The following is a 26,909-nucleotide window of genomic DNA, read 5'->3' as shown; positions in this document are numbered from 1 at the left end:
TTCCTGCCATTTTGAAGTAGGAAATCTCAAAACAAACAAACAAATAAATGGAAGCTCTAAAATAAACCAGTCACAAATAAACTAGTCACAGAAGTGAGGGAGGTTTGCACTATTATCTCTAAAGAATCCAGAGAAAAATTAAAAATCCCAATCACACATGCATGTCTGATTTGCCTATGATATTTTGTACCATCACCTGTTCTACTTAGGTGATTCCCACAAAACTCATTATATATCTGTGATCATATTAAGAGCAATTGCGTTCTTTTCGCTGATGATGTAAAGCTGTTCATATGTACCCATTTCATGTATTCACAACTATGTATACACTTATACTTATTATCTTGTAAACAATTGACAAATCAAATAAATAAATAAAATAAATAAATAAATAAAATAGATAAGTAGGAGCAAACAAACTGTTAAAGCTACAGGGATTTTTGATTAAATGCAGAGCCCAAATGTAGTTCCAAAGAAAGGGCTGATATTAAAGATTGCCATAACCAGGTCCCTTCTGAAATATACAACCTATTAAGGACATTTGGCAATTGTTCTTTTAACTGTCTCATTAAATGTCTTACTTGAGAGAATGCAAGCAAGACAAGCAGTTGCCAATAAGTCACCTTTCTGTAGATTGCCCTCAGAATTGGGCAAGGTATTAGCAGTGAACTAATAGGGTATATAAAAATGGGGACTCTCCTATGGACCTCCCACCCCCAAATCCTCCCAAATTCTACAGCCCACATTTTAAGAAGTCTCTTTAGGTAAGAGGAAATCCTCCATTACACCTACCTGTTCCTGAAGGAAGAGGTCATTTGCTATGTGCACAATCCGATCCACGTGAATTATACCCCCAATACTGTTCACATCTATTTCTGACAATAGGGTCAGTACAAGGATGGCCTCCACTAATAACTGTCTGTATTCAGGCTGGGGCACATGGTTCAGCACTGATTCCACATGGACAGCAAACTTAATTTCACAAGCAGTCATCTATAAGAAAATACGATATTGGTAGGAAAAAGAAAGTAAGAATGACATGAATGACATCACTAAAACTTCTAAAATAACTTTTGAATGATGTCAGTGATACTACTAGAATTGCACTTGAAAGTACCTTAGATTCCAGGAAGGAGACAAATCAGTAAGGATAGATAATCTCCATCCCATATATCCTAAGCATAAATTCCACTGATAGCAGAAGCCTAAGGATATACAGTATATTGTACTTTTCATGTTGAATAGGACTGTGTGTATGTGAACAGAAAGAAATACAAACACTATTTTTCTTGAGAAGAAAAAACCTGGGAAATTCTGGCATTCATAGACCACAGATTTGTATACAATTGCAACGTTCATTCTAGCAGCTTTCACTTACTGTACTTTAGATGGTGTGAGTGCTATATATACGTTTCTTGCAGTCTCAGGATAATTGAGAACTGGGTTTATATTAGAATGTGTTCTATAAAAACTTATGCAAGTGACTCTATTGCAACATCTCTTATACAAAAAGACACCGGGGGAGGAATTATGATGAATCAGTAAAATTTATTTTGGCGCATTTCTGTAAAAAAAATCAGAAATACTTAAAAAGAGGACTAAAATGAGCTTGTGGCTTACATTTATATAGTGAGGAGAAAGGAGAAACAACTTCAAAATCAAATAAATTGAGAGTTTGTCAGAATGCTGTCAGAATACTGACAGGTAAACCACCTCATTATTGCACACAAACCCAAGAAATCTAATTTGTATCAGAAAAATGTCAAAATGTCACATGGAATCATTTAGGCTTATTAGATTTGATTCCTATTATAGAACAAAATTGAATTCTGCCAAGTTCTGACAGGCCTGTTAAGTTGATTCCAGAATTTTCAAATCTTCCCTAATTTATCATCACATTATATTACCAAGACAGGAAAGATGCCAAAGCGCATCACTGTTTTTAGTTCTTTTCTGCAAGTGTACAAATAAACTAGCTCCCTGGTAGATAATGGTTGGAAATTACCTTTGCCCCTTGATGGATTCCTGCTTCACCTAAATAAAGGGTGATTGGTTGGGGGCGGGGGGGAAAGAAGCATGGAATGTATCTTGTGTACGTTGCTACTCTGTTTGGGAAAGAGGCAACAGACATCTGTGGATGAGGAAGGGTAGACAGATATAACCCTAGCAAGGAGCTGTTCCAGCGGTGGTATTCAGCTGGTTCGCACTGGATCGGGAGAACTGGTAGCAAGGATTTGGCGTGGGTCGCCAAACCGGTAGTAAGTACTGGCTGGCCACGTCCCCGATCTGGTCATCCGATTGCTGCTGGCTTGCTTGCCCCACCCGCCTGATGCTTGCTCATCCCGCCCACCTGACACTCGCTCCTTAAGGTATTTCTTTTTTTCCCCTCCCGACAATCAGCTGTTCATAGATCAGCTGTGCCAGGATTCCCCTTGCTGAGCCCCAGAGGAGCCTTCTGGGAGCAAAAACGCCCCCCCCCAGAGGCTCTTCTGAGGCCAGGAAGGTCCCAAAATGGAGCATGGAGGGGTGCTGCGTGCCCCTCCCATACTCTGTTTTTTTTCTTCCTGAGCTCCAGCGGACCCTTCTGGGAGCAAAAACGCCCCCCTAGAGGTTCCTCTGAGGTCCAGAATGCCCCCAAAATGGGGAGGTGTGGCTGCAAAAATGCCAACAAAAAGAGCCACGCCCACCCAGCCATATGGCCATGCCCACCAAGCCACGCCCACAGAACCAGCAGTAAAAATTGTTTGAATCCCACCACTGAGCTGTTCACTTCTTTTTTAAAAAAAAAAAAGTTAAAATGGAGTTACAGAAGAAAAACTATAGAAACCATTTAAAATTGTAAACAGTGACATTGCACTTGGATATTCTTTAGCAGAGTCCTGTCTATTGCTTACAAGGCAAGAGTGGTATGCCCAGATATAATATTAATCTAGAAATCCTTGGTACTTCAAAAATATTTTTTTAAAGCAATGGACCATATTTTTTTCTTCTTTTTTTGTGCTAGTATTGTGAGAAATTTAAGAGTTCTTTAACTCATATGAATTAGTCTATTCTAGCTATAGATTAATTTTGTTTTCAAATCATAGAACATATTAAGTTCATTTTGGAAATAAATATAATATTTAAAGATTTGTTGTTATTAGTTGCGAAGTCGTGTCCGACCCATTGCAAACCCATGGACAACGTTCCTCCAGGCCCTCCTGTCCTCTACCATCTTCTGGAGTCTATTTAAACTCATGCCGACTGCTTCAGTGACTTCATCCAGCCACCTCATTCTCTGCTGTCCTGATCTTCTTTTGCCTTCAATCATTCCCAGCATTAGACTCTTCTCCAGTGAGTCCTTCCTTCTCATTAGGTGGCCAAAGTATTTGAGTTTCATCTTCAGTAGCACTTTTACTGCATTGTCTTTTAAGATTTTGAATAGCTCAGCTGGAATACTATCACCTCCACTAGCTTTGTTGTTGCTCAGACTTCCTAAGGCCCTTCACATTGGACTTCACATTGCAGGATGTTTGGCCTGAGGTCTGTAATCCCACCATCGTGATTATCAGGCATGTTAAACTCATTCTTGTTTAATTCTTCTGTGTAGTTTTGCCACCTCTTCTTAATCTCTTCTGTCTCTGCTAGGTCCCTGTCATTTGGGTCATTTATCTTGCCCATCTTTACATGAAACATACCCTTCAAATCTCCAATTTTCTTGAAGAGATCTCTCCTCCTCCCTGTTCTATTGTTTTCTTCTACTTCTTTGCACTGTTCATTTAAGAAGGCATTCTTATCTGTCCTAGCTATTCTCTGGAATTCTGCATTTAATTGGGTGTATCTTTATCTTTATCCCTTACCTTCTTTTGGCTTCCTACTTTAGCATTCCAATCCCCGATGATAATAAGGACATCATTTTTGGTGTTAATTCTAGAAGGTGTTGTAGGGCTTCATAAAACTGGCCAACTTCATCCTCTTCAGCAGCAGTGGTTGGGACATAGACTTAGACTACTGTGGTGTTGAATGGTTTGCCTTGGATTCGAACTGAGATCATTCTGTCATTTTGGGGATTGTATCCCAGTACTGCTTTTCCTACTCTTTGATTGATTATTATTGATTTCTTCTGAGGGATTCTTGCCCGCAGTAGTATACCTGATAGTCATCTGAATTAAATTCACCCATTCCTGTCCATTTTAGATTGCTGATTCCTAAGATGTCAATGTTCAGTCTTCTCTAATCGTTTGACCACGTCCAGCTTGCATTGTTTCATGGATCTTACATTCCAGGTTCCCATGGAGTACAAGATAGTAAACTATATTCCTAACATAAAGAATTTGTATTTTATGTAGAACTTTGGCTCCATTGAGTCTAGGGATTGGCAAAGTGGACAATTTAATATAAATGGAAGGATACTTATTTTTCTGACACTAAGGAAGTGACTCAGGATAACAGACTGTTGTATTTTTTTAAAAAAAGTCTTTATCTTCTAAAAATGATTAGAGGAAGCAATATTTCCACACAAGCTTAAGGATTGTTAATTCTGCATCGATTCTAAATGAATACTACTGAATCTTCTTTTTTTCTTTAATTAATTTTTTTCTTTTTTTTACATATATTATATTTTAATCCTCACAATATACATAGATTCTTCCTCACTGTTATATTTTCCTCTTTCCCGTGGTGTTATAATGGTTTGTATTTTACTAGTATTAAAAATGCTTCTATGACTCTAGACAATAACTAACTTTCCATTTTTCTTGCTTAAAAACTGGACAAATAAATCTCATCATTAAAATTAGCATTTGCCACAAAGCCATAATTATGAACCCTTGGCAAGAACTGAGCTCCCAAAAGCATACAGTTAGCAATGGATTCTGCTTTTTTCTTCTGCCTCTTTTTTTCTTCTCCTCTGATCTGATTCAAAACATGTGAAAGTTACAGACTGAAAGTTTCCCCAAATCCCTACAACCCAGGGTCCAGCACTGAAGGTCCAATCAACATCCAGTATGATGCTGTGTGAAGCTCATCTTCAGGTATTTCAGCCATCTGGAGTCCTAGGACGGTTAGCCTTGACAGGGTGTAAACAACTCCAATCAGCAGCACAGTAATTCTTGAGAGCAAACCTCCGTTTCAGTTCACATGGGACTTCACCTCACCAGATCACTTCCCCAACCCAAATACCATGCTCCCCCTCCCCGTTACTATGGCAGCTGATAGCAAGCATGCAGCAAAGTCGAACCCCATGCTGGAGAGCCAGTTGACAGCAACTGTGTGGGAATAATTCTATCTAAATTAGTATGTCTAAGGTTGGATTCTAAATTTTAATTTATTTATTCACAATTTACTAGTTTGCTCAAGGATGAGCTGAATACAGTAATTCAAAAAAGAGATGTGGTTCTTTAGGTATATTGAGTGCCAATCTTAAAAAATTACCATGCTATCATTTCAAGAGACAGTTATTAGCATTCAATGTGCTTGGAACCAATTATTTTGTTCACTTGCCTTCCTAATCCAAAATATGTAAATAACAGACGGAGTAGGATTCAGAGATACCCATTTTTCAATATTAGCAAACCACTGCCATTAACTGCAAGCACCAATACTATCTGGCATTATTTCATTTTACCTCATGCTATACTAGGCTTCCTTGTACCACACTGTCTCTATCATAAAATGAAATAGTTTCTCTTACCTCCCTTGTGGTTGAAGATGGAAGGACATACCCATCAATAGACAGTCCATGACACTGCAAAAACAACACTGCTTTAGTATAAAAACAATAAAACAAACTAGTATGTAAATTAATTACAGGAATTTGTTAAGATGGAGGTTGGTTTAAGGTCTTTCTAGTATTACTTAATGTCACCAGTGAATTTAATACTTATTTAGTATAACTTTCAAAGAAAATATTTTCATACCAGACTAGAAGGTGGACATCTCAATTCAGGTTTGTTTGTTTTTTGGAAAAGAGGTTTGCTATAAATTCTTCTGAAATATTTCTTGGATTTTTTTAGCTTAGCCTACAGCTTTTGGGATTTTTGGTGGTCTGTAATCCAAGTGCTAGTGAGATTGGATCCTTTTGGGGAGGGGAAGGGAGTCAATCAAATTTAGCTAACTGCTACTATCTGATGTAACTAATGCATTGAATCTGGAATTCTCCATGAAAAACATAATTTTTGGAACAGAAAACCAGCTTCTCTTTCTCTATGTCACACTTCATCTATAAAACAATGTTTACATGCTCTTTATGGCACTAACAGTATTTTTTGCATGAATAATAAAATCATAATTATTTTAGTGGGATTATTTTTATAAAAGATTAGCAAGCACCAAATATTTTAGAAAAAGAAAGGATAACCAGAATAAAAAGGAATATTTTCAGTTAATTCTGCTAAATAAGCAATTTTACCCTGAGAAGTTAGAATGTCAAACAAACAAATGCATATCATTTCATTTATTTCATTAATTTCTCATTAAGACGTCTGCCATTTTAAGGAGCTTACTGCTGTCAACAAATAATTGCAAACAGGCTGATAATAGTGAAAAAACATAAAGCCTGTGTCAACCTTCCATAATTCCATATGTCAAGAGGTTCTCCATTATGCTGAGGTATATTTCACTGCTCCTCCATTTATTGTAAAAAAAAAAAGTTCTGACTCTCAATTTTTTACATTTAACATTAATTTGCATTTTTTAATGATCAAGATTTTTAAAAAATGTATGAAAGTGCTAGGGATCAAAGTAACTCTGGTGAGAACTATTTGAAATTGTGATTTGGTATACCTACAAATGCTTGGCTTGAATGAGTTCTATCCAGTTCACAGGAGAATGTACCATAATTTTTTAAAAAACAACAACCCTAAAGCAGAAAAATATCCTGAAAATATTTTCAGAAAATATATATAATATATTGAAAACTGAATTTTAAAATAAAAAGTCAAGTGTCCTTATTTTTTATAACTATTTAAGAAACATATTTCAAAATATTTCATTAAGTTTAGCCAAAAATTTTACTGACTGCTTTAAGGTTTTTTAAAACCAGGTAGCTAGATGTAACAATGCACATTAATCCTACATGGCAATATTATCAAGCAACATTATTCAGCCTTTTCAAATTACCTTCTGAAGGATCTTCCACACTTTCTGATAGAAACCCACAGGGACTCTATTAATGGCACCATCGAGCCGTCTCCTGCGAAGCCACTGCCCTTGTCGGTCACCCCAGCTAATAGAGTGTCCAACTGACCCAGTTAGGGATGAAGTACTAGTAGGAGAAGATGGGCTACTGCATCTCTGTAGAAAAGACAAAAGTAATCCCATAAGGCAACATAAACACCAATTTCTCAGAAACACCACTCTGATGCCCCCAAAGAAGAATGCAGGCTTGTGAAAGTCATTCCAGTCCTCGTGTCTTCAGGTGCACGCCCAGCCTATTTTCCCTTGTTAATGCAATCTTTTTTTATATGCCTTTCTTTTTAAAATCTGTCAAGAATTTCTTGCACAATTTGTCAGCACATCAAACAAGGAGCTTAGTCCACAATATAGATCTAATATTTATAGCTGCATCAAATAATCTTAATGAGATTGCTGGTTAGATGAAAAGGCATGGACATTTCATTAAAATCACCATAACTTTCCCCCCCCCCAGTGTCACTCAGAAACCTGAAAACCAATGTGGCTGATGTTGTACTCATGTAAGGAAAAAGTTCCTCTGAAACATTTCATAGCTAACACAGCTTTATTAACTATATATTTATTAACTATATATAAATTAATCTCTGCTTTATTTAAAATATTTAAACCATGTACTTTAAATTAATTATGGGATGTGACGTTTAAGATCCATTTTATTGTATTTCAAAGGTCCATCCGTTACACCATTTAATACCATGCATTTATCAAAATGGACAGCCAGCACAAAAATGGAGAATCAGCTAATTATTTAAGTGCTTTTTTCCATAAGCCGTTTTTGGGATTATTGGGCTATTCAGCCATCTATTGCTTTGTATGGGCAAAATAAATTGTCCGCCTCACCAAGGATAATAAAGGGCTGAGGCTTATTTATTTCTTTATTTTTTGGATTTATATCCTGCTTTACTTTGTCCAATTCAAAGCATACATAATGCTCCCTTCAACTATTTTCCCCACAGCAATGTGAGGTAGGATGGGCAAAAAGTCATCTAGTCAGTTTCTGTGACTAAGAAAAGATCCATAAATTCTGTAGGTCCAGCACCTCAACTGTTATGGGCAATTAATTTCCCCAAGGGGTCACAAGAGAAACCGGGACTATTGTGGAAGGTCAAACCAATATGTCCAAATTGTGGTCCCCCCACTCACCCAAAGCCACATTTCAATCAAGGTGGCTGTGGGAGGCCGAGCCTGCGTCCCCTCGATTAATGAACACCACTGTCTCCACAGGCTGTTCCAAGAGAGAGATGAGCACTGTGCAGGTGCAGAAAAGCACTTTCTCTCCTCATCCTCCTGAGACTGCCAGAAGGAGTGCAACTGGCCTGTAATGCAAGCTACCCTATGCAAGAAGCCTTGTAAATAAAATACCTGAATTTCTCCTCTTACTAAATACGGCTAAATTTGTCATTATATTTGTCTGTCAAACATGGCTCAACGCATCTCTCCCTGACTCCATTACCACAGTAATAGACTACCATGTTAACCGATCAGATCGTGAAATCTGTAGAGGAGATGGTGTTGCTATCTTCTATAAAAAGTCCCTACATCTAAAAAACATCCAAGTTACCCAGGAGCTTGCTATTCCTGAAACAATCGTCTGTGAACTGTCCTTAAATATCACATTTCGGTTCTTACTATGTTACAGAGTCCCTGATTATGACATTGAACATGCAAACAAGCTAAATTCACTACTAACATGGGCAGCATCCTGCCCACACACTTTTATCTTTCTGGGTGACTTCAATCTACCTCGTATTAACTGGACCCTTAACGAATGTACAACTGAACCCACACATGCACCCTTATACAATGCAGTAACAAATCTGGGACTAGAACAACTAGTAACCAACAACACTAGACTTAACAACTGCCTTAATCTCATCTTCTGCAATAGTTTGAATTCAATTTACGGAACACAAATTAAAGAACCCTTTTCCAACAGTGACCACAACATGATTGGCTTTTGTTTCAACATACGTCCACACAAAAATAATCACAATGACGGAATCCCCAATTATAACTTCAAAAAAGGCAACTATGATCTTACAAACAACGAACTCTCATTCCTTGATTGGCAATTTCTATTCACTGGATGCAATACTGTAGAAGACCACAACATATTTTTACTTGAAGTCAAAAGAGTCATCAAACTATATGTACCAATAATAACTCCCAAAACCAGAAAAAACAAATTACCCATAACAATAAGGAAGCTTCAATCCAAAACGAAATCACTTTGGCGGAAAAACAAATCTGGTCATGTTGCCAACTTCAAAAGCTGATACAAAAATTTATGCCACCAGATAAAAACTGAATGCACCAATTGTCACATTAAACAAGAAGAAAACCTTCTACGCACCAATTCCACCCGCGCTTTTTACAATTTTGTAAACAACAAAAAGACTCAAAGTCCATCCCACCCCTGAAAAGACCTAATGGTAAAGACTGCAACGACAACACTATTAAAGCCAACCTCTTTAACACATTCTTTGGCTCAGTATTTGTAAACAGCAATGGATCATGCCCAGTATTTCCTAGTTGAACCACAGACAATTACAATGATCTAATACATATCGATTTTACAGAAGACAATGTTGAAAAAGCACTACGCAATCTAAAACCATCTCTATCTATTGGACCGGACAGAACATGTGCCTACTTCTTAAAAAAGCTATCCACTGCCATAGCTGAACCTCTAAGCATAATCTTAGAAAAAATTTTCAGGACCAGCTCCTTGCCAAAACTATGGTCACAAGCCACGGTCATCCCATCTTCAAAAAAGGAGACCCCAGCCTAGTTGAAAATTACAGACCAATCTCTTTATGTTGCGTCACCTGTAAAGTCATGGAATCAATTATTAACCAATCCATCATCCTCCACTTAGAAACAAACAACCTACTCTCTAATAAACAATTTGGTTTCAGGAAAAAACTATCCTGTAATCTGCAACTCTTACACTGCAAAAACATATGGACTACACAACTCGATCAGGGCAAAGCAATAGACACAATCTACATAGACTTCTGTAAAGCCTTTGATTCAATGGTACACGACAAACTACTCCTAAAACTAAAATCTTACGGTATCTCTGGAAACCTACATAACTGGATAGAAGCATTCCTGTCAAACAGACAACAAATGGTCAAAATTGGGAGAATCCTATCAAATTCTGTACCTGTCAACAGTGGTGTCCCCCAAGGCAGTGTTCTAGGACCAACTCTTTTCATACTCTACATAAATGACCTCTGTGATCATATCAAGAGCAACTGCATTCTCTTTGCTGATGATGTAAAGCTATTCAACACCACAGACAATACTGCTACCCTTCAAAAAGACCTTGACTATGTATCAGAATGGTCAAACAAATGGCAACTTCAAATCTCAACAAATAAATGCTCTCTCCTACATATTGGCAAAAAAAACCAGAAAATAAAATACAGGCTGAATAGTCAAGACCTTGTTGATGATCCAAACTCTGTCAAGGATCTTGGAGTACTCATCTCTAATGATCTAAGTGCTAGAGCCCACTGTAACTACATAGCCAAAAAGGCCTTAAGAGTTGTTAACGTAATCTTACGTAGCTTTTTCTCTGGTAATATTACACTAATAACTAGAGCATACAAAACATTTCCTAGACCAATACTTGAATACAGCTCATCAGTCTGGAACCCACATTATGTATCTGATATTAACACAGTTGAGAAAGTCCAGAAATATTTCACCAGAAGAGTTCTCCTCTACTCGTTGCAGAATACCTTATGCCACCAGAGTCGAAATTCTAGACCTAGAAAACCTAGAACTATGCCTTCGGTCCGATCTAAGTATAGTATATAAAATCATACATTGCAATGTCCTACCTGTCCATGAATACTTCAGCTTCAACCATAACAACACAAGAGCAAACAGTAGATACAAACTCAAGGTTAATCGCAACAAACTTGATTGCAGGAAATACGACTTCAACAACAGAGTGGTCAATGTCGGAATACTCTACTTGACTCTGTGGTTTCTTCCCCAAACCCCAAAAACTTTAACCTTAGACTGTCTACTATTGACCTCACTACTTTCCTAAGAGGTCTGTAGGGGGCGTACATAAGCGCACCAATGTGCCTACCATCCCTGTCCTATTGTTTCCTTTATTTTTTATTTTTCTTATATGTATCCATGTATTCATAACTATGTTTTTACTTATACCTATTATCTTGTAAGCAATTGACAAAATAGATAGATAGATAGATAGATAGATAGATAGATAGATAGATAGATAGATAGATAGATAGATAGATAGATAGATAGAAAGAATTCCTGAACATTTATAGAGGTTGTAGGAAAAATCACTTTGGAAAAAGTTCACATGCCAAAATGTTCTTACGCAACTATTAAAGATATGGATGTTCATATATAAAATCAGTTTTAAGAACCAACAACTATTAAATTCACTTCAAGGCAGAATAACCACTTAGGCAACTTTTACCGTATTCTGTAAAGGAAAGGAAATTATTTATTTTGTTTAATATCCAGTCTACTTTTCCTCCACGAATTTAAGATGACATACAGTAAACGATTCTCTCCTCTACAGATGTTAACCTTAAAAGATTTGAGGGTACATTGAATTGAGAAAATCCGATGGCTCAAGATCAAAGTCTCATGACCAATTTTATACTATCCCATACTGTGACTGTTACCTGGGTATGGACATCAGGTGTTAAATTGGCAACCATAAAGTAAACTTCTTGATAGGTTTACTACAATATGCAAAATGTCAGAACATATATGTTAACCATATAATTTAGGAGGAATTAAAAGAAAGATTATGACAGCAAGTACTGTATTACCTGGCAACTCCAGTAGCATTTGAAAACTCTTGCCTCAGAGTCTGGAGAAAAGCTGCCAATCAATGCATTACTCTTGACTAGATGGATCAATGAATAATCTGAAGATGCTATATTGCAACTATCTCATCTCTGCATATTTCTTCAGAAATATAAAGACATCCTATGAAAGACATCATACTTTGCTGATTTATTCTCATGTATAGCCTTAAGCTTTGAGAATTGAATTACTGATCTATGTTAATTTTATTTAACGCTAGATCAGAGGAGAAGGAAACAATCCATCCATCAAGTCATTTGAATGAAATATGCTGTCAGATACAAATAGTCCTTGATGTATAACCATTCTCTTAACAGTGTTTGGAAATAATAGCATCTCAGACAAGGTGCTTTACAACCTATAAAGTACTTCCAACCACTGGAAAACATCACACTAATCCTCTCACCACTCACATAATAGTGCTCTACTTACATACGGATTACCAAGTGTACCATAATCAAAGGATTGCCCTTTGCAATCTCCTCTGCTGTCTTATCCAGAAAGTCAATGGGGAAACCAGCAGAGAATGTGGCAAGTTGCTACCACCTGCTGAAAAGATTCCCTCTTGTGAATGGGAACTAGCTTAAAGAGCTGCCTGTCCAAGGATTTTAGCTCCCTAGGGATCTGCTCCCCAGGCATGGTGGGGTAGGGACCAGGTCCAGAGCTGTGGCACGTTTCCATATGTTTGTGGATGCTGCAGCTTGCAACAGGCCTCCCAGGGCCTCCCCCCCATCCTATGAGGCACCCCTGCATTCTGCTTAACATCTTGAGCAACTGCTTAATCACCACAACTGGTAGTCTGGGATTGTAATGGTTGAACAAAGCAGGTTTGTTGAGGACTATTGTACATTGAAAAAGCTAGTCAGCTGTCAGCTGCCCATCTTCTCTTCTTTTGAAGTTCACCAGCAACTGCCATAATCAGGAAGGCTGTGAGAAATTGGAGAGTATGGACACTAACAAGAACCAGAAGTGCCAAACCAAGCCATCTGCCAAGCTTCAAGGATGCCCATCCTGGGAATTTACACCAGTGCCTGAAGCACTAAGTCCCCAAAACATCGGAATGAGACCTGATTGGACTGCTCACCCAGGGGGAAGGGTTTTGGACACTGGGGATTGCTTTCAGTGTACAATTTGAGCACTGTTTTTCCTCAGAGCTTCCCTCATCCATGCTGCATTCAGCATCTCTAGTAAAAGTACCTTTTCTCTAGGGAATCAAGAGCTGTTCTTTCCTAGGGAGTAGCTAAGGCCAGACTGAAAGTAGGCAAGCTCTGCTGTAGACTGGTCTACTGAGGGAACTGAGAAAAAAATGACAAGCCACAAAAGTGGCCTGGAGGAGGCTGGAGCTCCAAACCGCATCACCCCCAAAGAGGAGCCCGAATGACTGAGGAACGTGAGCATCGGTGAGGAAGCCCCAAAGCCCCATTGCTCATTCACCCTGGGGGTAAAGGAGGAAGAAAAAGTCTTCGGCATAACATATACCTTGGGAAGCTATGGGCCAGGAAATGGGAGCATTGCAGAGGTTGGGGCAAAGAGGAATTCACAGTGGAGCTGGATGAACAAGAAGACCTGGTGGAACAAACCTGAAGAGTATTGAGAGATGCCTTTGGGAACTGGCGGGCCAAAGAACTCCTTGCCCAGCTAGCAGAGTCTTGATCGCCATGGGGCTGGTAGGAAATGGCGCCACAGTGCAGGCGGCCACAATGGGATGAGCGGCAGTCTCACCTGGACTGCTCAGGCAATGTAGCCCCTTCCCAAGGTGGGGGCTGTCCTCCTGAGACAAGGGATGATGACACCTCCTGCCCTGGGATTGAAATATGCAGGAAACCCAAAACAATTGGGGTTTTTTCTTGTGCAGGTAAAGTAGTAAAAGTACCTTTTCTCGAAATCCTATGGAGTCAAAGGTCATTTTTTAGTAGGGAATAGCTGGAGCCAGTCTGACATTGAATCACCTTATGGTTCAGTGGAAGTGCCAGTATTGAAGCAATTATAGTCCTAAATACTATTTTTTGTTTGTACTTATATTGCTAAAATTCTTCTACTAATAAATAATTGGAAATCAATGTTTCAACCTAGGTGAAAGCCTGTTCCAGTTAAACATCCTTTCCGATTGGTAAAGAATTGGTAAAGAAAAATAAAGTGTTCTTCTTCCATATCAGTAGAATTTCAGATTGACCCAGATTGACCTTTCATGCTGGATTTACCATTATGCATTTTGGCATTATGAAATGTAATGATTGTTGTATTAAATCACATTTAAAAAGGGATGGATTACATACATGATTTTAGACTTCTGAGATTTCCCTTGTGCTCATGGCATTAGGTATTATAATAGTTTCTAATTATTTGATTTTAATAATTAAATAATTGCATCTGTGTATGTGGACAGAGATTGTGTCAATTTATCCCTGCTCATTGTTTGAAAATATTTTTTATTTAATTAATGGAAACTCATTTTCTAGTGTTTAATTTTATAAGCATAGTTCATGTGGCAAATTATGAGTTCAAAATTATTTCAATAAAATAAATCTAGATTATATAGTCTTGGATTCATTTCTCTAATAGCCTTACAACCAATATTACTAATTAAAGAAAACTTGTAGATTAATAGGGAGTTTAAACTGTTACTTTATACAATTTTGTCTCTTTCTAGTTTTTATTTCTGTAAAATCTACATGTTCTGTGTTTTGAACATATAATTCCAATCACATGATGTATGTTATACTCATAAAAGTTTAATTTTTAATTAATAATTTGTTATGACTTTCACTGTAAGGAAAAAACATTACAATATCTTTAATACATGATAAATTAAGGCCAGTTGATCTTAGCCATGTGCCTATCCACAATAAGGGAAGAGAGAGATTTTAAGTTTCTGAATGATGGATTACCATGGACCTGGATGAGTGCATGCTGCTGGATATGGAATGGCCCCCATAGAAGAACTATAAAACAGAAATACAAAACATATTAAAATAATCAGTAGGTAAAATCAACAAAACATATATAAAATAAGTATGCATTAAAAAAGGGCAAAACTCAAAACACTTGTTTTCCCTTTGTTAATGTCTGCTAGATGATTACATTACTGTACTTTCAGTAGTACTAGAGAAAACTGAATATTTTCATTGTGCCTAATGAAAATATATTCTATTCTGTTTGATGCTTCTGGATTTTGTGTCCAATACTGTTACTGAGAATATTGATGTACCAAATAATAAATGAAATCCACAAACTTTAAAATCTGAAGCGAATTTGCAATAAAGATCAAAATCTTGACCTATGCCATATACCATGAAGATGCATGCAAATGCAATGTTAAAGACCAGGTTATTGCAAAAATTGAAGTTAATGGATCACTTTGCTAAAAATGCAAGGATTAAATAAAATTAATCATATATGTATATATTTTATCCATGATGTAAATCCTATGAATCTTCTAGGAGTGCAACGGTATAAAAAAGTAAATCATTTCTGAGAAGTTGCTTTCTCTTTTTTCTCTGCAAATACCAATTTGGTGCATCTTTTTCATGGATTTTAAATTTACAGAACCACAGAGAGGAATTAATTTTCCCCATATTTTAATTCTAGTTTTGCATGTTCTCCTTGCTGAGCTACTAATTGCTAAATGCAAAACGGAAAGACTAGATTCCTGGAGAGTAATTTGAGAAGATCTATGAGATCAAACCATATTTAAAATTTAATTCCATAGTAGTTGCTGCAAATGTAATCTCTTTCTTTTTTGGCCGGAACTAATATATTACAATACAATTGCCACAAAGCAATGGTATCTGCATGCATGAAAAAGGAGGGTCAAATAGTAAGTCAGGTCTTCTTCTGTTCATTCTAAAATTGCCTTATATGGTCTTGGGCCTTAAAGGGCTTTGAATAGGAGCATCCCAAATCAGTTTTGGGAGAGGATGAAAGGAGGCAAGCATTCTATTTATTCTTTAAATACTAAAGTTTGTAGAAATTTATAACAAAAGATACATTCACTGTATAAGTTTTTACCATCCTTCTCTAAGAAAGTTCATTATTATTATTAAAATTTACATATCACTTAACTCCCAACAACTCTGGGAAGTACACAAATAAAAATTCGTTTAAAATGAAGATAAAGCTAAGTAAAACTTCAAAATTCCAAACTTGGATCTGTAGTATTCCTTTTAAGTGTCCTGACTTCCAAAAATTCATTCTTTTACAACCACTCCATCCCTCTAATCAGTTTATACTATAATGCAATAATACTTGTAATGGAAGACTTGTAATAGAAAATTATTCACAGCAAACAGTTAATATACACACATTACAGAGAAGTAGAATATAACTTGGGCATATTATATTTTGAGAATTTTTTTAAAAAAGAGCATTACTTAAACATCTAAGTAATGGTGTTATGGGAAAAATAATTCTAGGTAGAACTGCTTCCTAATCAATTCTAAAAATCACAATTAGGCTGGGATAAATAATTTCTAAACAATTGGACTTGGATGTAGGAAAAAATGTCCTCAACATATAACTATTTCTTTAGTGGTTGTTCAAAGTTATAACTTCACTGAAAAAGGTTACTTATGACTGTTTTTCACACTTATGATTGTTGCAGCATCCTCACGGTCATGTAATCAAAATCTAGATGCTCGGCAACTGGTTCATATTTATGATGGTTGTAGAGTCCTGGAGTCATGGGTTCCCCTTTTGCGACTTTCTGTCATATGATCACTGTTTCAACATTCTGGCAAGAAAAGTCAATGGGGAAGCCAGATTCAACCATGTTACTAACTTAATAGCTGCAGTGATTCACTTAACTACTGTGACAAGGAAGGTTGTAAAATGGGGCAAAACTCATTTAACTACTATGTTGCTTATCAACAGAAATTTTGGCTCACTTGTGATCGTGTCGACGACTACCTTTAGTTAAAAGGCAGAAGATGCCAAGAAATGTCAAATTCAATTCTTGAAGTTCTCTGGGTAAGACTGGGTAGATCTTGTTTGAAATCTGTCAGTCAGTATAGATAATACTACTGGGCAAGATAACCCCAAAGACTATTTTCTTTATTACCTTGTGGGGATATGCCTAATAATTGAGACAGCGATTCTAAACAGTGTAAAAAAAGTTGTTAATATTTATTATGTTAATTATAATTATTAAAATATTAACATTATTATGTTAATATTTATTTCCACTATCAATTTGAAGTAAGGAAAGTAGTAGTAAAAACACATAGCAAACACAGCCTCCAAGAGCTTCAGGTGGCTGAATCTCTACTTCTCAGAGAGTCAAAAGACAACAGGAATTATTGATAATCCTGGCTTGTTAATTGTCCCTAATCCTACACATGTCTTTCTAGTCATCTTTACCCTTTACATGTTTAAATGTAATGAAACGGCACTGAGAAAATTGCTGTTATAGCATGCTGGTGCTGCTACGCTACAGTAACAAATTACAAAAATATTATAGATTCAAGAAAACAGCCCCGAATTAGTGACTCTGAAAACAGGATGGAGCCCACATAAGCAGAGCAAGCCCATAAAAGCTTCATATTACACATGTGCCACATAAACATATATTAGTAATTTTTAGTTTTGATATTTGTGTGCATTTGCAAATGCAGCTGAGAGATACCACAGAAAAGCATGCAGATTTAACAGCTTCCTGTGCATAGATAGACGATGGTTCATTTCACCTGTTCATTACTACTTAGTCTCTTATGTCTCTAGAAAAAGGGGGAAAAACATTGTCAATAGTTACATTAATAATGGTATAAATATTAAATAGTCTAGGATTATGAATATGGGCAGTACAACGAGTGCAACTTGCAAGTTATTACTATTATTTCAGAGATATATCACAAGTACTCTTCTTTTACAAAGTATTTATAAAATAATGGTAAATGGTAAATGGTAAATTTCCCTTTTTTAATTGCTCGTGCAATATTAAGCATTGCTCCAGAAAGCCCATCACCCTGAAGAGACTGTGATCAACGGTGGCATTCTTCTATCATCATTGTCACTATTGCAATTTTTCACATTCATTTCACAAGTCCTTGGGTAAATAAATTTGGTCTAGTGGTTACCAGCCTAGAAACCAGGAAACTGTTGAAAGCTGGCTGGGTGACTTTTGGCTAGTCACTCTCTCTCAGACAATCGCATTACACAGGGTTATTGTGGTGGGGGAAATAGGAAGAGGAAAGAACATGAAGTGTGTTTAACTCCTTGAGTTATTTATAAAAATAAAAACAAAACAAAAAATGGGACGTAATAATACATAAATAAATCTTCCATTTTTATTATTTTTATAAATAACTCAAGGGGTTGAACACACCTCATGTTCTTTCCTCTTCCTATTTCCCCCACTATGTAAATAAAGACCTATGACAACATTGGTGTAGTGGTGGTGGATGCCAAAACTAATATACAATCCTGGGAGCCCAGGAAAGATATATACAAAAATTAAGCAATGTTCAATGGTCAAAGTTACTGATGGGTTGTTACCACCATAAAGTAATACCGTGTTTCCCCAAAAATAAGACCTTGTTTTATATGTATTTTTTGTACCAAAAAAGGCACCAGGTTTTATTTGGGGGGATGTCATCCATTGACTAACTTCACTTGAATGCATCACCCCCGGCCTCTTTTTCACTGTGAGAGGCCTTCAGGAACTTTTTCTTCTGTGGCCAGCAACGCCTTCCTAAAGGTCTCTGCAGTCAATAACAGAGCTCTGGATTGATCTGGAGCTTTGTTATCAGCTACGGAGGCCTTCAGGAAAGCCTTGCTAGCCTTGCCAGCTGCAGAAGAAATGGGCTGGCAAGGCAGGTGTCGGGGTGTGTGAGGCCTGGCTACAACTATCCAAAGGTATCCAAACTATCCAAAGTAGGGCAGCTCCACCCCCCACATTCCCACCCTAGCTTAATTTTTACCAGTGCATTCTGGAGTGGGCGGGATCTTAATTAGGGCTTATTTTGGGGGTAGGGCTTATATTGGGCACACGTGTAAAAACCAAGCTAGGACTTACTTTCAGGGTAGGTTGTATTTTTGGGGAAACAGGATAGTTTTCTGTCTTAAGGTGTTTAAAGAGAGCTGTGGTGGTGCAGTGGTTTAGAATGCAAAATTGCAGGCTAATGCTGCCCAAAGCCCTGGAATTTCGATCCTGACCGGCTCAAGGTTGACTCAGCCTTCCATCCTTCCAAGATGGCTAAAATGAGGATCCAGATTGTTGGGGGCAATATGCTGACTCTGTAAATCACTTAGAGAGGGCTGTAAAGCACTGTGAAGCAATATATAGTCTAAGTGCTACTGCTATTGCTAAAAGCTAAGCGAAGAAGAATCATTGTTCACCTGTTTCATCTCACTTTTCAGTCTTGTAATGCCACTTCTTTCTGTCTTTGTTGCTCCAGTGTGATCCACTTCATGGATAGATATAGCAGGGCTGGATGTAGAAGAATCAAGAGGACGCACTGAGGATGGAAAAGAAAGGAAGACACCATAAAATTGTTTAAATACACAAGAGAGTTTTTTAAAATAAGAAAACAAGAATTGTGTATGTTTGTGTGTGTATACAAGCGCGCATATGTGAATATATTACTGCTCCTTTCGACTCCAAATTCTTTTCCACTGAGAATATGATGAAGAAGATTTTTCATATCAAAGGGACTCAGATTCATTAAACTTTCAGAGGCTTCTTCACCTGTAGGGGGAAAAAAATAAGGCCCTAAATTTCAAGGGCAAGTAAACTGAATGAAAACATATTGTCAAGATCATTCATTTTGCAGGAATAAAGTTGTTATTGCTCAGCTTAGTAAAGGTATGATACACATTGCTATCAGTCCCTTATTGTGTAAAAATAAATAGCTGGTGCAATTCTTTTCAAGAAGATAATTTTAACAATTTTTTCACTATTATCCTGCCCATAATTCCATCATCAAAAAAATCACGTTATGCCCATGAGGCAAAGTACTAATCTACCCCCTCCCCTGATCTAAATCTGTATCTCAAAATAGTATTTCACTTTTAACACCAAGAGCTCGGCCTTTTATTTCACTATATAACAAAAATATTTCCTGTACTGAAGCTTTTCTTGGACTGTTTCTGAAAATGGAATTTGGGGAACACGGTATCATCCACATATGTCCCAATACAAACTATTTAACTTGACTGTTTTATTACACAATCTGTTGCAGTCTTTGTCAACCACGAGAAGCTGAGAAATACAGGGATAAGAAGCCAACCTATTGATTTTTTCTTTTCTTTTTTTTTATGGTAAAACTATGAAACATAAACATGACACATAGAATAGCTTTCCTCAAATTGGTGCTCTCTTGTGTATGGATTGCAAATTATTTCTAGTTATGCCTTGCTATCTGGGAATTAGAGAAGCTGTAGTCTGTGGAAGAGAATATCTGGTTGCAAAGATTCTGCAGAGAAAAAAAAAAATGATCTTGTAATCCTGTGCATGGTAAATCCTCTCTAGGGGTTATGAGGAATTTCAATGCAATCCATTTAGCTGCAAACTTATCTGGATATTTAAAAAGAAGCCATATTTTCCGGATGAAAAACCTTAAGTTCTGTAGCAGTTATTATATAATCACTGAATTGTTTTTATCTACGTAATAACTATATTAAGACCACTGCCTTTGTTATAACTCTAGCCATTATATATCTGTACTCCAGGTTATAATAGGTTATTTATTTGTTCAGAAAAACAACCACTAGGCAAATATAAACCAAGCAATAGAAATGTCATATTTTATAACTTGCTTGAAATTATATTATTTGAAGAAGGAACTTAGAAAATTAAACAGGGAAATTGATTCTGAGTGTAATCACCATTTGATCATATGCTCACGAGGCAAGTACAGGCAGTATCAAGGGTTCCCCAAAATATCTTGTTAATTAACAGTGTTAGTTGACAAAAATAAAAACTATCTACCGTATTTACCGGACTATAGAGCGCATCGGAATATAAGCCGCACCCACTAAATTTTAAAAGAAAAAAATATTTTACATATATTAGCCGCACCAGACTATAAGCCACAGATATATACGTTGTGAAATGAGATATTTACACAGAAAAATAATGCTCTTTGCATGCGGCCAGACATCTCCAACGTCTCACCATTGATTCATTAACGCCAAGCTTATGTGCAGCAGCTCTATTTCCTTCCTGGATAGACAGATCGATTGCTTTCAACTTAAAGCAACTTGCATCATATGCTTTTCTTCGTGTAGTTTCCATGATGAGGGTGTGAAAAATATTTTGCGTTCGTGCGTGTTGTGCTGCTTACGTTGAGTGCGCCAAAAACTACCGGTAGCGTCTTCTTCTTTGCATTGACCTCTTGTGTCTGTCATGTTTTTGCGCCCCCTGATGGCAGTTAGCGAAGAAAAATCTATAGATAAGCCGCACTGTTGTACAAGCCGCAGGGTTCAAGGCGTGGGAAAAAAGTAGCAGCTTATAGCCCGGTAAATATGGTATTACCTATGAGTGTATTACTCCCTTAACATGCTTACTACTGACCTTTACCCATAATTTCCTCTTGTTTTGGAAGTGCTTTATTTCCTCGATTATGTTTTACTCCTTTTCGTTATACTTATTATATGCAAAACTGCTATTGCCATCCATCTTCTCACCTCTGAAATACACTTAAAACCCCCTCTTTTATTCCAGAATAATAGGAAAGAGAAAGTAGCTTTACCCGAACAATTCAAGCTGCGAGCAAGTTCTGTGGCCATCACTTGAATAATGAGCCCAATGCGGAGTCTGAGCATTTCTGCAAAGAGACTGGGTTGTGACCGGACATACATGGCCAGGTACACTATAATTTCCTGTCAGGGTTGCGGAAGAGAAGAATTGATTTTAGAGATCTCTATCACACACGATACACAATGGCAATAATAAAATAATTTCTTTTTTATTGCTTTTTTCATATTACCTGTGTGAGGACTGCAATGCTGATATCCTGGCCACAGGCTTCATATATTAATTTGGTCAGCTTTTCAGGAGGCAAAGGCCTACAGAAATTGAATTTAATTAAAGGCATAAGCAAAACTCTGTCAGTGACTCTATAGCTATTTTTCAAGCTTAGCTTTATAAATTACTCTCCCAAATTATCAGACTGTAATTTTTATTAGAAGGCTAGCATGGCAGGCTGTATTGCTTGGTTTTAGTCTTTTGGTCCTCTAAATGACTTGCAAATCACAACAGTGGTGTTGCTAATGAAAAAGAGCATTTTTGCTATTATATATTTTAACAAACTGGCTAAGATCTTGTATGATCTCAGATATGACTCATGTTTCCCAATTTCCTTTTACTACTAAAAGTACTTTCTAAAAATCTTAGCATAAAGCTGTCAAGAAGTATGAAAAATAAGACATTGGTTTAAGATAAAGAGATTCACATACGCTGTAATTGTTTTTTCACGGGGCTCAGGCGGGAGACCAACTGTAAGTTGCTTCTGGTGGGATAAAAGATCTGTACAGGCCTGGCACACAACAAAGGAAAGGAGAAAGTTTAAATTATTAAATAAGTAGCAAGTGCATTACACTTAAATTTTGAAAAATTGGTTCAGTCATTCCATATCACTGTCAAATCCAAATTCTTCTATATCTGAATCTGATATAGAAAAACACAATAAGATTATCTCTCAATGTTTTGTAGGGAGGTCCAGCAAAGGAAGCAACCAAATGCAGGGTTTTTGTTCTTTATGAAGTTAGACCTACTGGAGAAGTATGCACAGGAACATGCTTTCCTGTTCCCTTGCAAGTGAGAAACAAGCATTATAGAATTTTTGCTCTACTAATGTGAGCTTCTCAGATGATGCAGTATCTGGAAAATCAGTGTTCAAACATACTTTGGGAGCTTACATCTGGAATGATCTAAAAGGCAGTTCAGTATGCTAGGTCATTATGGAGAAACTACATGGGCACCTATATTTTAAGAAAGTTATTTGAATTCATATGCTGCCAAATACCTGCACAGGGCTTATGTCAGGGGTGTCAAACTCAAGGCCTGCAGGCCACATCTGGCCTGTGGGGTGCTTAGATCTGGCCTGGAGGGCTGGTCTTGAAATAGCAAAGGACTGTCCCGCGGTGCCTCTGCTAGGAAAAATGGGGCACGGGCAGGGCGCGTGCGCAACCCCACAACAACTTTTGGCCTCTGGATTTCTCCAGGAAGCCTTCCAGGCCCAAAACAGAGCCTCCGGAGTGCTCCGGGAGGCCTTCCAGGCCCAAAACAGGCCCAGAAGGTTATAAAAGGGAGGAAAAGTAAAATACTTTACCTTTCAGTCTTGCAGGATTCTGCTACTGTAGCCTATGTCAACAATTTTGTAGTTCTAGTCTTCCTATGGAGTCAGTTTCTTAATGTGGTCTCTCTCTCTCTCATAAGGTGATCAAGTAGATCAAGTATTAAAAAAACAAAATCACAGAAATGTACACCTCCCTATTTTTGTAAGTTTATAAAACTATGTCTGCAGAGATGTGATCCCTTGTCACTCCCACCATGGCCATGCCTCTGCTGGCCCTCCAAGGTCAAACCCAATCCCGATGTGGCCTTCAATGAAATTGAGTTTGACACCCCTGGCTTATGTCATACAACATAAATCTTGTATTAATTGTGCTGGTATAATTTCTCTGGCTTAATGGGTATGTATGTATGCTAATATCCAGATGAAAACCATATATAATAGAGTGAAGTATAAAATAAAAATAAATAAATATAATGGTTATTAATTTATAAACCAGTCAAAACGTAGTCTACAAAAGAATCACTTGCAGCCAATATAAAATTACAACATATTCAACATATAATTATAGTAAATGCTATAAAGATTGTAATATTTCTGGCACTATAAGCTCTATGGTACTTACATTCCACATGTCTTCTAGAGCAACCAGGTTTCATAAGTTTCTGGAAGGCCAGGAGAATATTTTTATCCCAGGGACAAGTGTTTCAGAGCAAACCAACCCCAAAGAAAATACCCATATTTTTCAGACTATAAGACGCTCCGGAATATAAGACACACCTAGCTTTTAGGGGGAAAAATAAGGAAAAAAAATCTGCTTCTGCCTCCCAGCAATTTGCCTCCTTGGATTGGTGGCAATAGGAAGTGGTGGCAATTCCTACCGCCTGGAACAGGCTGAAAACAGGACACGTGGAGACCGAAAATGGGGCACATGGAGGCGGCGATTGCGATGGCGATCCCCGCAGCCCAGAAAAGCTGATCGTCAGTATTCTGGGAGGCTGATCCAACCACCAAACAGTTGCTCATGCTAAATAAGGCTGTGCTGAAGCTGACCAGGCTGTTTGCTCTTTGCTGCAAGGAGGCAAATTGCTGGGAGGCAGAGGCCAAAGGGTGAGGGCCGGCGGGTGGGCGGGGCTTCAGCAACATTTGCTCTATAACACACTCAGACATTTCCACCAACTTTTTGAATGGAAAAAGTGTGTCTTATAGACCAAAAAATATGGTCTATTAAAAAAAAAACTACTTCTGGCCATTTGAACAGGGATTCTCTGTAGGACCTGAGTACATGCAACATGGGCAATCTTTTTTTAAAATTACTTTTCAAGGTTGAGAGAAACTGAAATGGAAACAATTTGTTTGATGCATACCTCAGCCAGGACTTCAACTTTCTTTTTCAATATGCCAGAAATATAACGGATGAGCCCCCATTCTTGGTTTACACCTGCTTTGCTGTACAGTTCGTTGAGGAGGCAATGAACTGTGACTCCAGACTGGCCATAGAGCTGTGTTTCCCAATCAAGACCTCTTACAAAACAAAAAAATATCATGATGGTTATATGTCCTTATTTATTTTTTTAAAGGAATTACAGGTAGTCCTTGTTTACTGACTCAGTTGGCTCTGGGGAAATGGACGCTAGTCAACATGGTTGGTACGTGACTCCCATGAGAGAGATAGAAACACACACACACACACACACACACACACACACACACACACACGGAGAGACAGAGAGACAGGGAGGGAGGGAAGGAGGGAGGGAGGAGAGAGAGATTGATCACTGTTTGTTACTGTTCAAATAGTTCTCTTGTACAGGTAGTCCTCAACTTACAACAGTTCATTTAGTTACTGTTTGAAGTTATAATGGTACTGAAAAAAGTGACTTAGGACCATGTTCACACTTGCAGGTCCTCATGGTCACATGACCAAAATTCAGACTCTTAGTAACTGGCTCATATTTATAATGGTTAAAAAGGGATCATGTGATCATCTTTTGTGATTTTTGACAAGCAAAGTCAAGGACATTGTTAACTGGAAGTAAAATAATCAATATTAACAGGAATTTCAAGATTAGAATTTCAAGCAGGATAGAAACAAATGGCAACCTTACATAAAAATTAGTACAGCTGAATATTTAGTTTTCTGGAACATCATTTTTAAAAATAAATTAACTGCCAACAGGACATAAAAGGAAACTTACTTTATTAGATATAAGATGTATAATATATCAGCCTGGTCATGTAAAGTAGGGCATTCTGTTAGCTGCCCAATTAATTTCTCACAATCCAAATCACCATGAGCATCCTTGGGCAAATGAAGAGCAGTCTTAGATTCCTATCAATCAAAACAAAGCACAAAACATTTTTTGGAGTTTGTAGATTAATTTTCCAAATAAAATTATTTGATTTTCCAAATCAAATAAAAATTTATTCAAACCCCCCAAATGACAAAAGTCAAAAGGAAAATATATAAGGATACATGGTAGAACATTAGTCATGAGTGCTCATTAGTACATGTATTTTTACTGATTGAAAAAACAACATGGGTTAGCTGATGTGTGTCTGAAAACTTGGTATATACGTTGATGCTACGAAACTAAGACTAGTTAGATTTTATAAGATAAACATTGGGAATTAAGTTCCAGTCAGTTGAGACATACAAGAACATAAATTCTGAAAGACAACCTCCAAAATAGCAGAGATGTACAATTTAAAGGCTGTATGTCTGTATCTGATTCCTAGCATCCTCCACTATTATTGCCAGATTCCAATAGTTGGTATCAAATAGCAGTTCTTAACATATTATTAAATCATGACTGACCAGTAATTGGCATAATAATTTTATTTTGTTTTACTTATATTTTAGTATGAATAATGATAATCAGATTGAATAGTCACTATTCCGACTATCCATTACTTATGCATTCATAAAATGGCACTCAAATGCCACATAAAGCTACCTAGCAAAAGTGGTTCCCTTTTGGCATCATGGGCTACCTCACTATTTTTATATGATTAGGTCCCATATCTGAGTGGGGCCAGGGAAAGAGGATATAATCAAAACATAAAATAGTTTATCAAACAAACATTTTTCCATCCTATCCTTTCTTAAAGCCATTACATTTAAACTTACAGCTGCTGTGTGAAACTCTATCTTTGTTCTAATTGTACATCTTTAACTTTGATAAATGAATTACAGTAATTTATATAATTGGTAAGTACAATATTTTCCAAAAGAAAATAATAGAACTGCTTACTTGACCCATTTGTGGATGAGGGGAGTCAACTAGGTTCAAAGATTTCCGGTGAGTGTTTAAAACCTTTGTAGGCAAGGTCATTGAAACATCTGGGAAAAAATAATGTAAAAATGTTTTAGAGATCTGCTACTGTACAAATCCAAATGTTGCTGGAAATCAAAATATAAATGATACTGAGGATCAATTAGACCAGGGTCCCCAACCACCGGGCCGCGGACCGGTACCGGGCCGTGGAGCACTCTCTGCAGACCGCAAAGAATTTTTTTTAAAAATGGCGGCTTTCTTCTGTCCTTGTGCTGCTGGGATCGGGATCAAGGACACAAATGAAAGAAGGGGAGGGAGGAAGCAGCCGAAGCCTGTCCTTCTCTCTGGATCAGCTCTCTCA

The 26,909-nt window shown here is 37.3% G+C and overlaps 1 protein-coding gene across 15 annotated transcripts in view; it reads right to left on the bottom strand.

The window, feature by feature from the left end:
• PHKA2 (phosphorylase kinase regulatory subunit alpha 2) overlaps nt 1-26,909 on the bottom strand; it is a 105,768-nt gene that overhangs the window by 35,830 nt on the left and 43,029 nt on the right. For 8 of the 15 annotated variants that reach the window (XR_003371536.2, XR_015749850.1, XR_015749851.1 and 5 more), the window contains exons 21-33: nt 26,525-26,613; nt 25,469-25,602; nt 24,638-24,794; nt 22,432-22,511; nt 21,963-22,041; nt 21,726-21,855; nt 19,619-19,720; nt 19,372-19,490; nt 17,721-17,750; nt 14,928-14,981; nt 7,099-7,272; nt 5,672-5,725; nt 793-993 (exon numbers count right to left, since the gene is read on the bottom strand). Coding sequence is in view for 8 of the 15 variants with exons in the window: in XM_026674939.2 (XP_026530724.1) it covers nt 793-993; nt 5,672-5,725; nt 7,099-7,272; nt 14,928-14,981; nt 17,721-17,750; nt 19,372-19,490; nt 19,619-19,720; nt 21,726-21,855; nt 21,963-22,041; nt 22,432-22,511; nt 24,638-24,794; nt 25,469-25,602; nt 26,525-26,613 (1,403 nt within the window). In the remaining 7 variants the exon portion in view is untranslated. Of the gene's footprint in view, nt 1-792; nt 994-5,671; nt 5,726-7,098; nt 7,273-14,927; nt 14,982-17,720; nt 17,751-19,371; nt 19,721-21,725; nt 21,856-21,962; nt 22,042-22,431; nt 22,512-24,637; nt 24,795-25,468; nt 25,603-26,524; nt 26,614-26,909 lie in introns of all 15 variants that reach the window. The other 7 variants (XR_015749853.1, XR_015749854.1, XM_026674942.2 and 4 more) reach the window with 3 other exon arrangements.

This window comes from Notechis scutatus, chromosome 5 (assembly GCF_049901735.1).
Source record: "Notechis scutatus isolate UNSWTSFEM ecotype Mainland chromosome 5, rNotScu1.2, whole genome shotgun sequence".
Taxonomy (NCBI): Eukaryota; Metazoa; Chordata; class Lepidosauria; order Squamata; family Elapidae; genus Notechis; species Notechis scutatus.
This window is presented reverse-complemented; position numbering and strand designations above follow the sequence as displayed.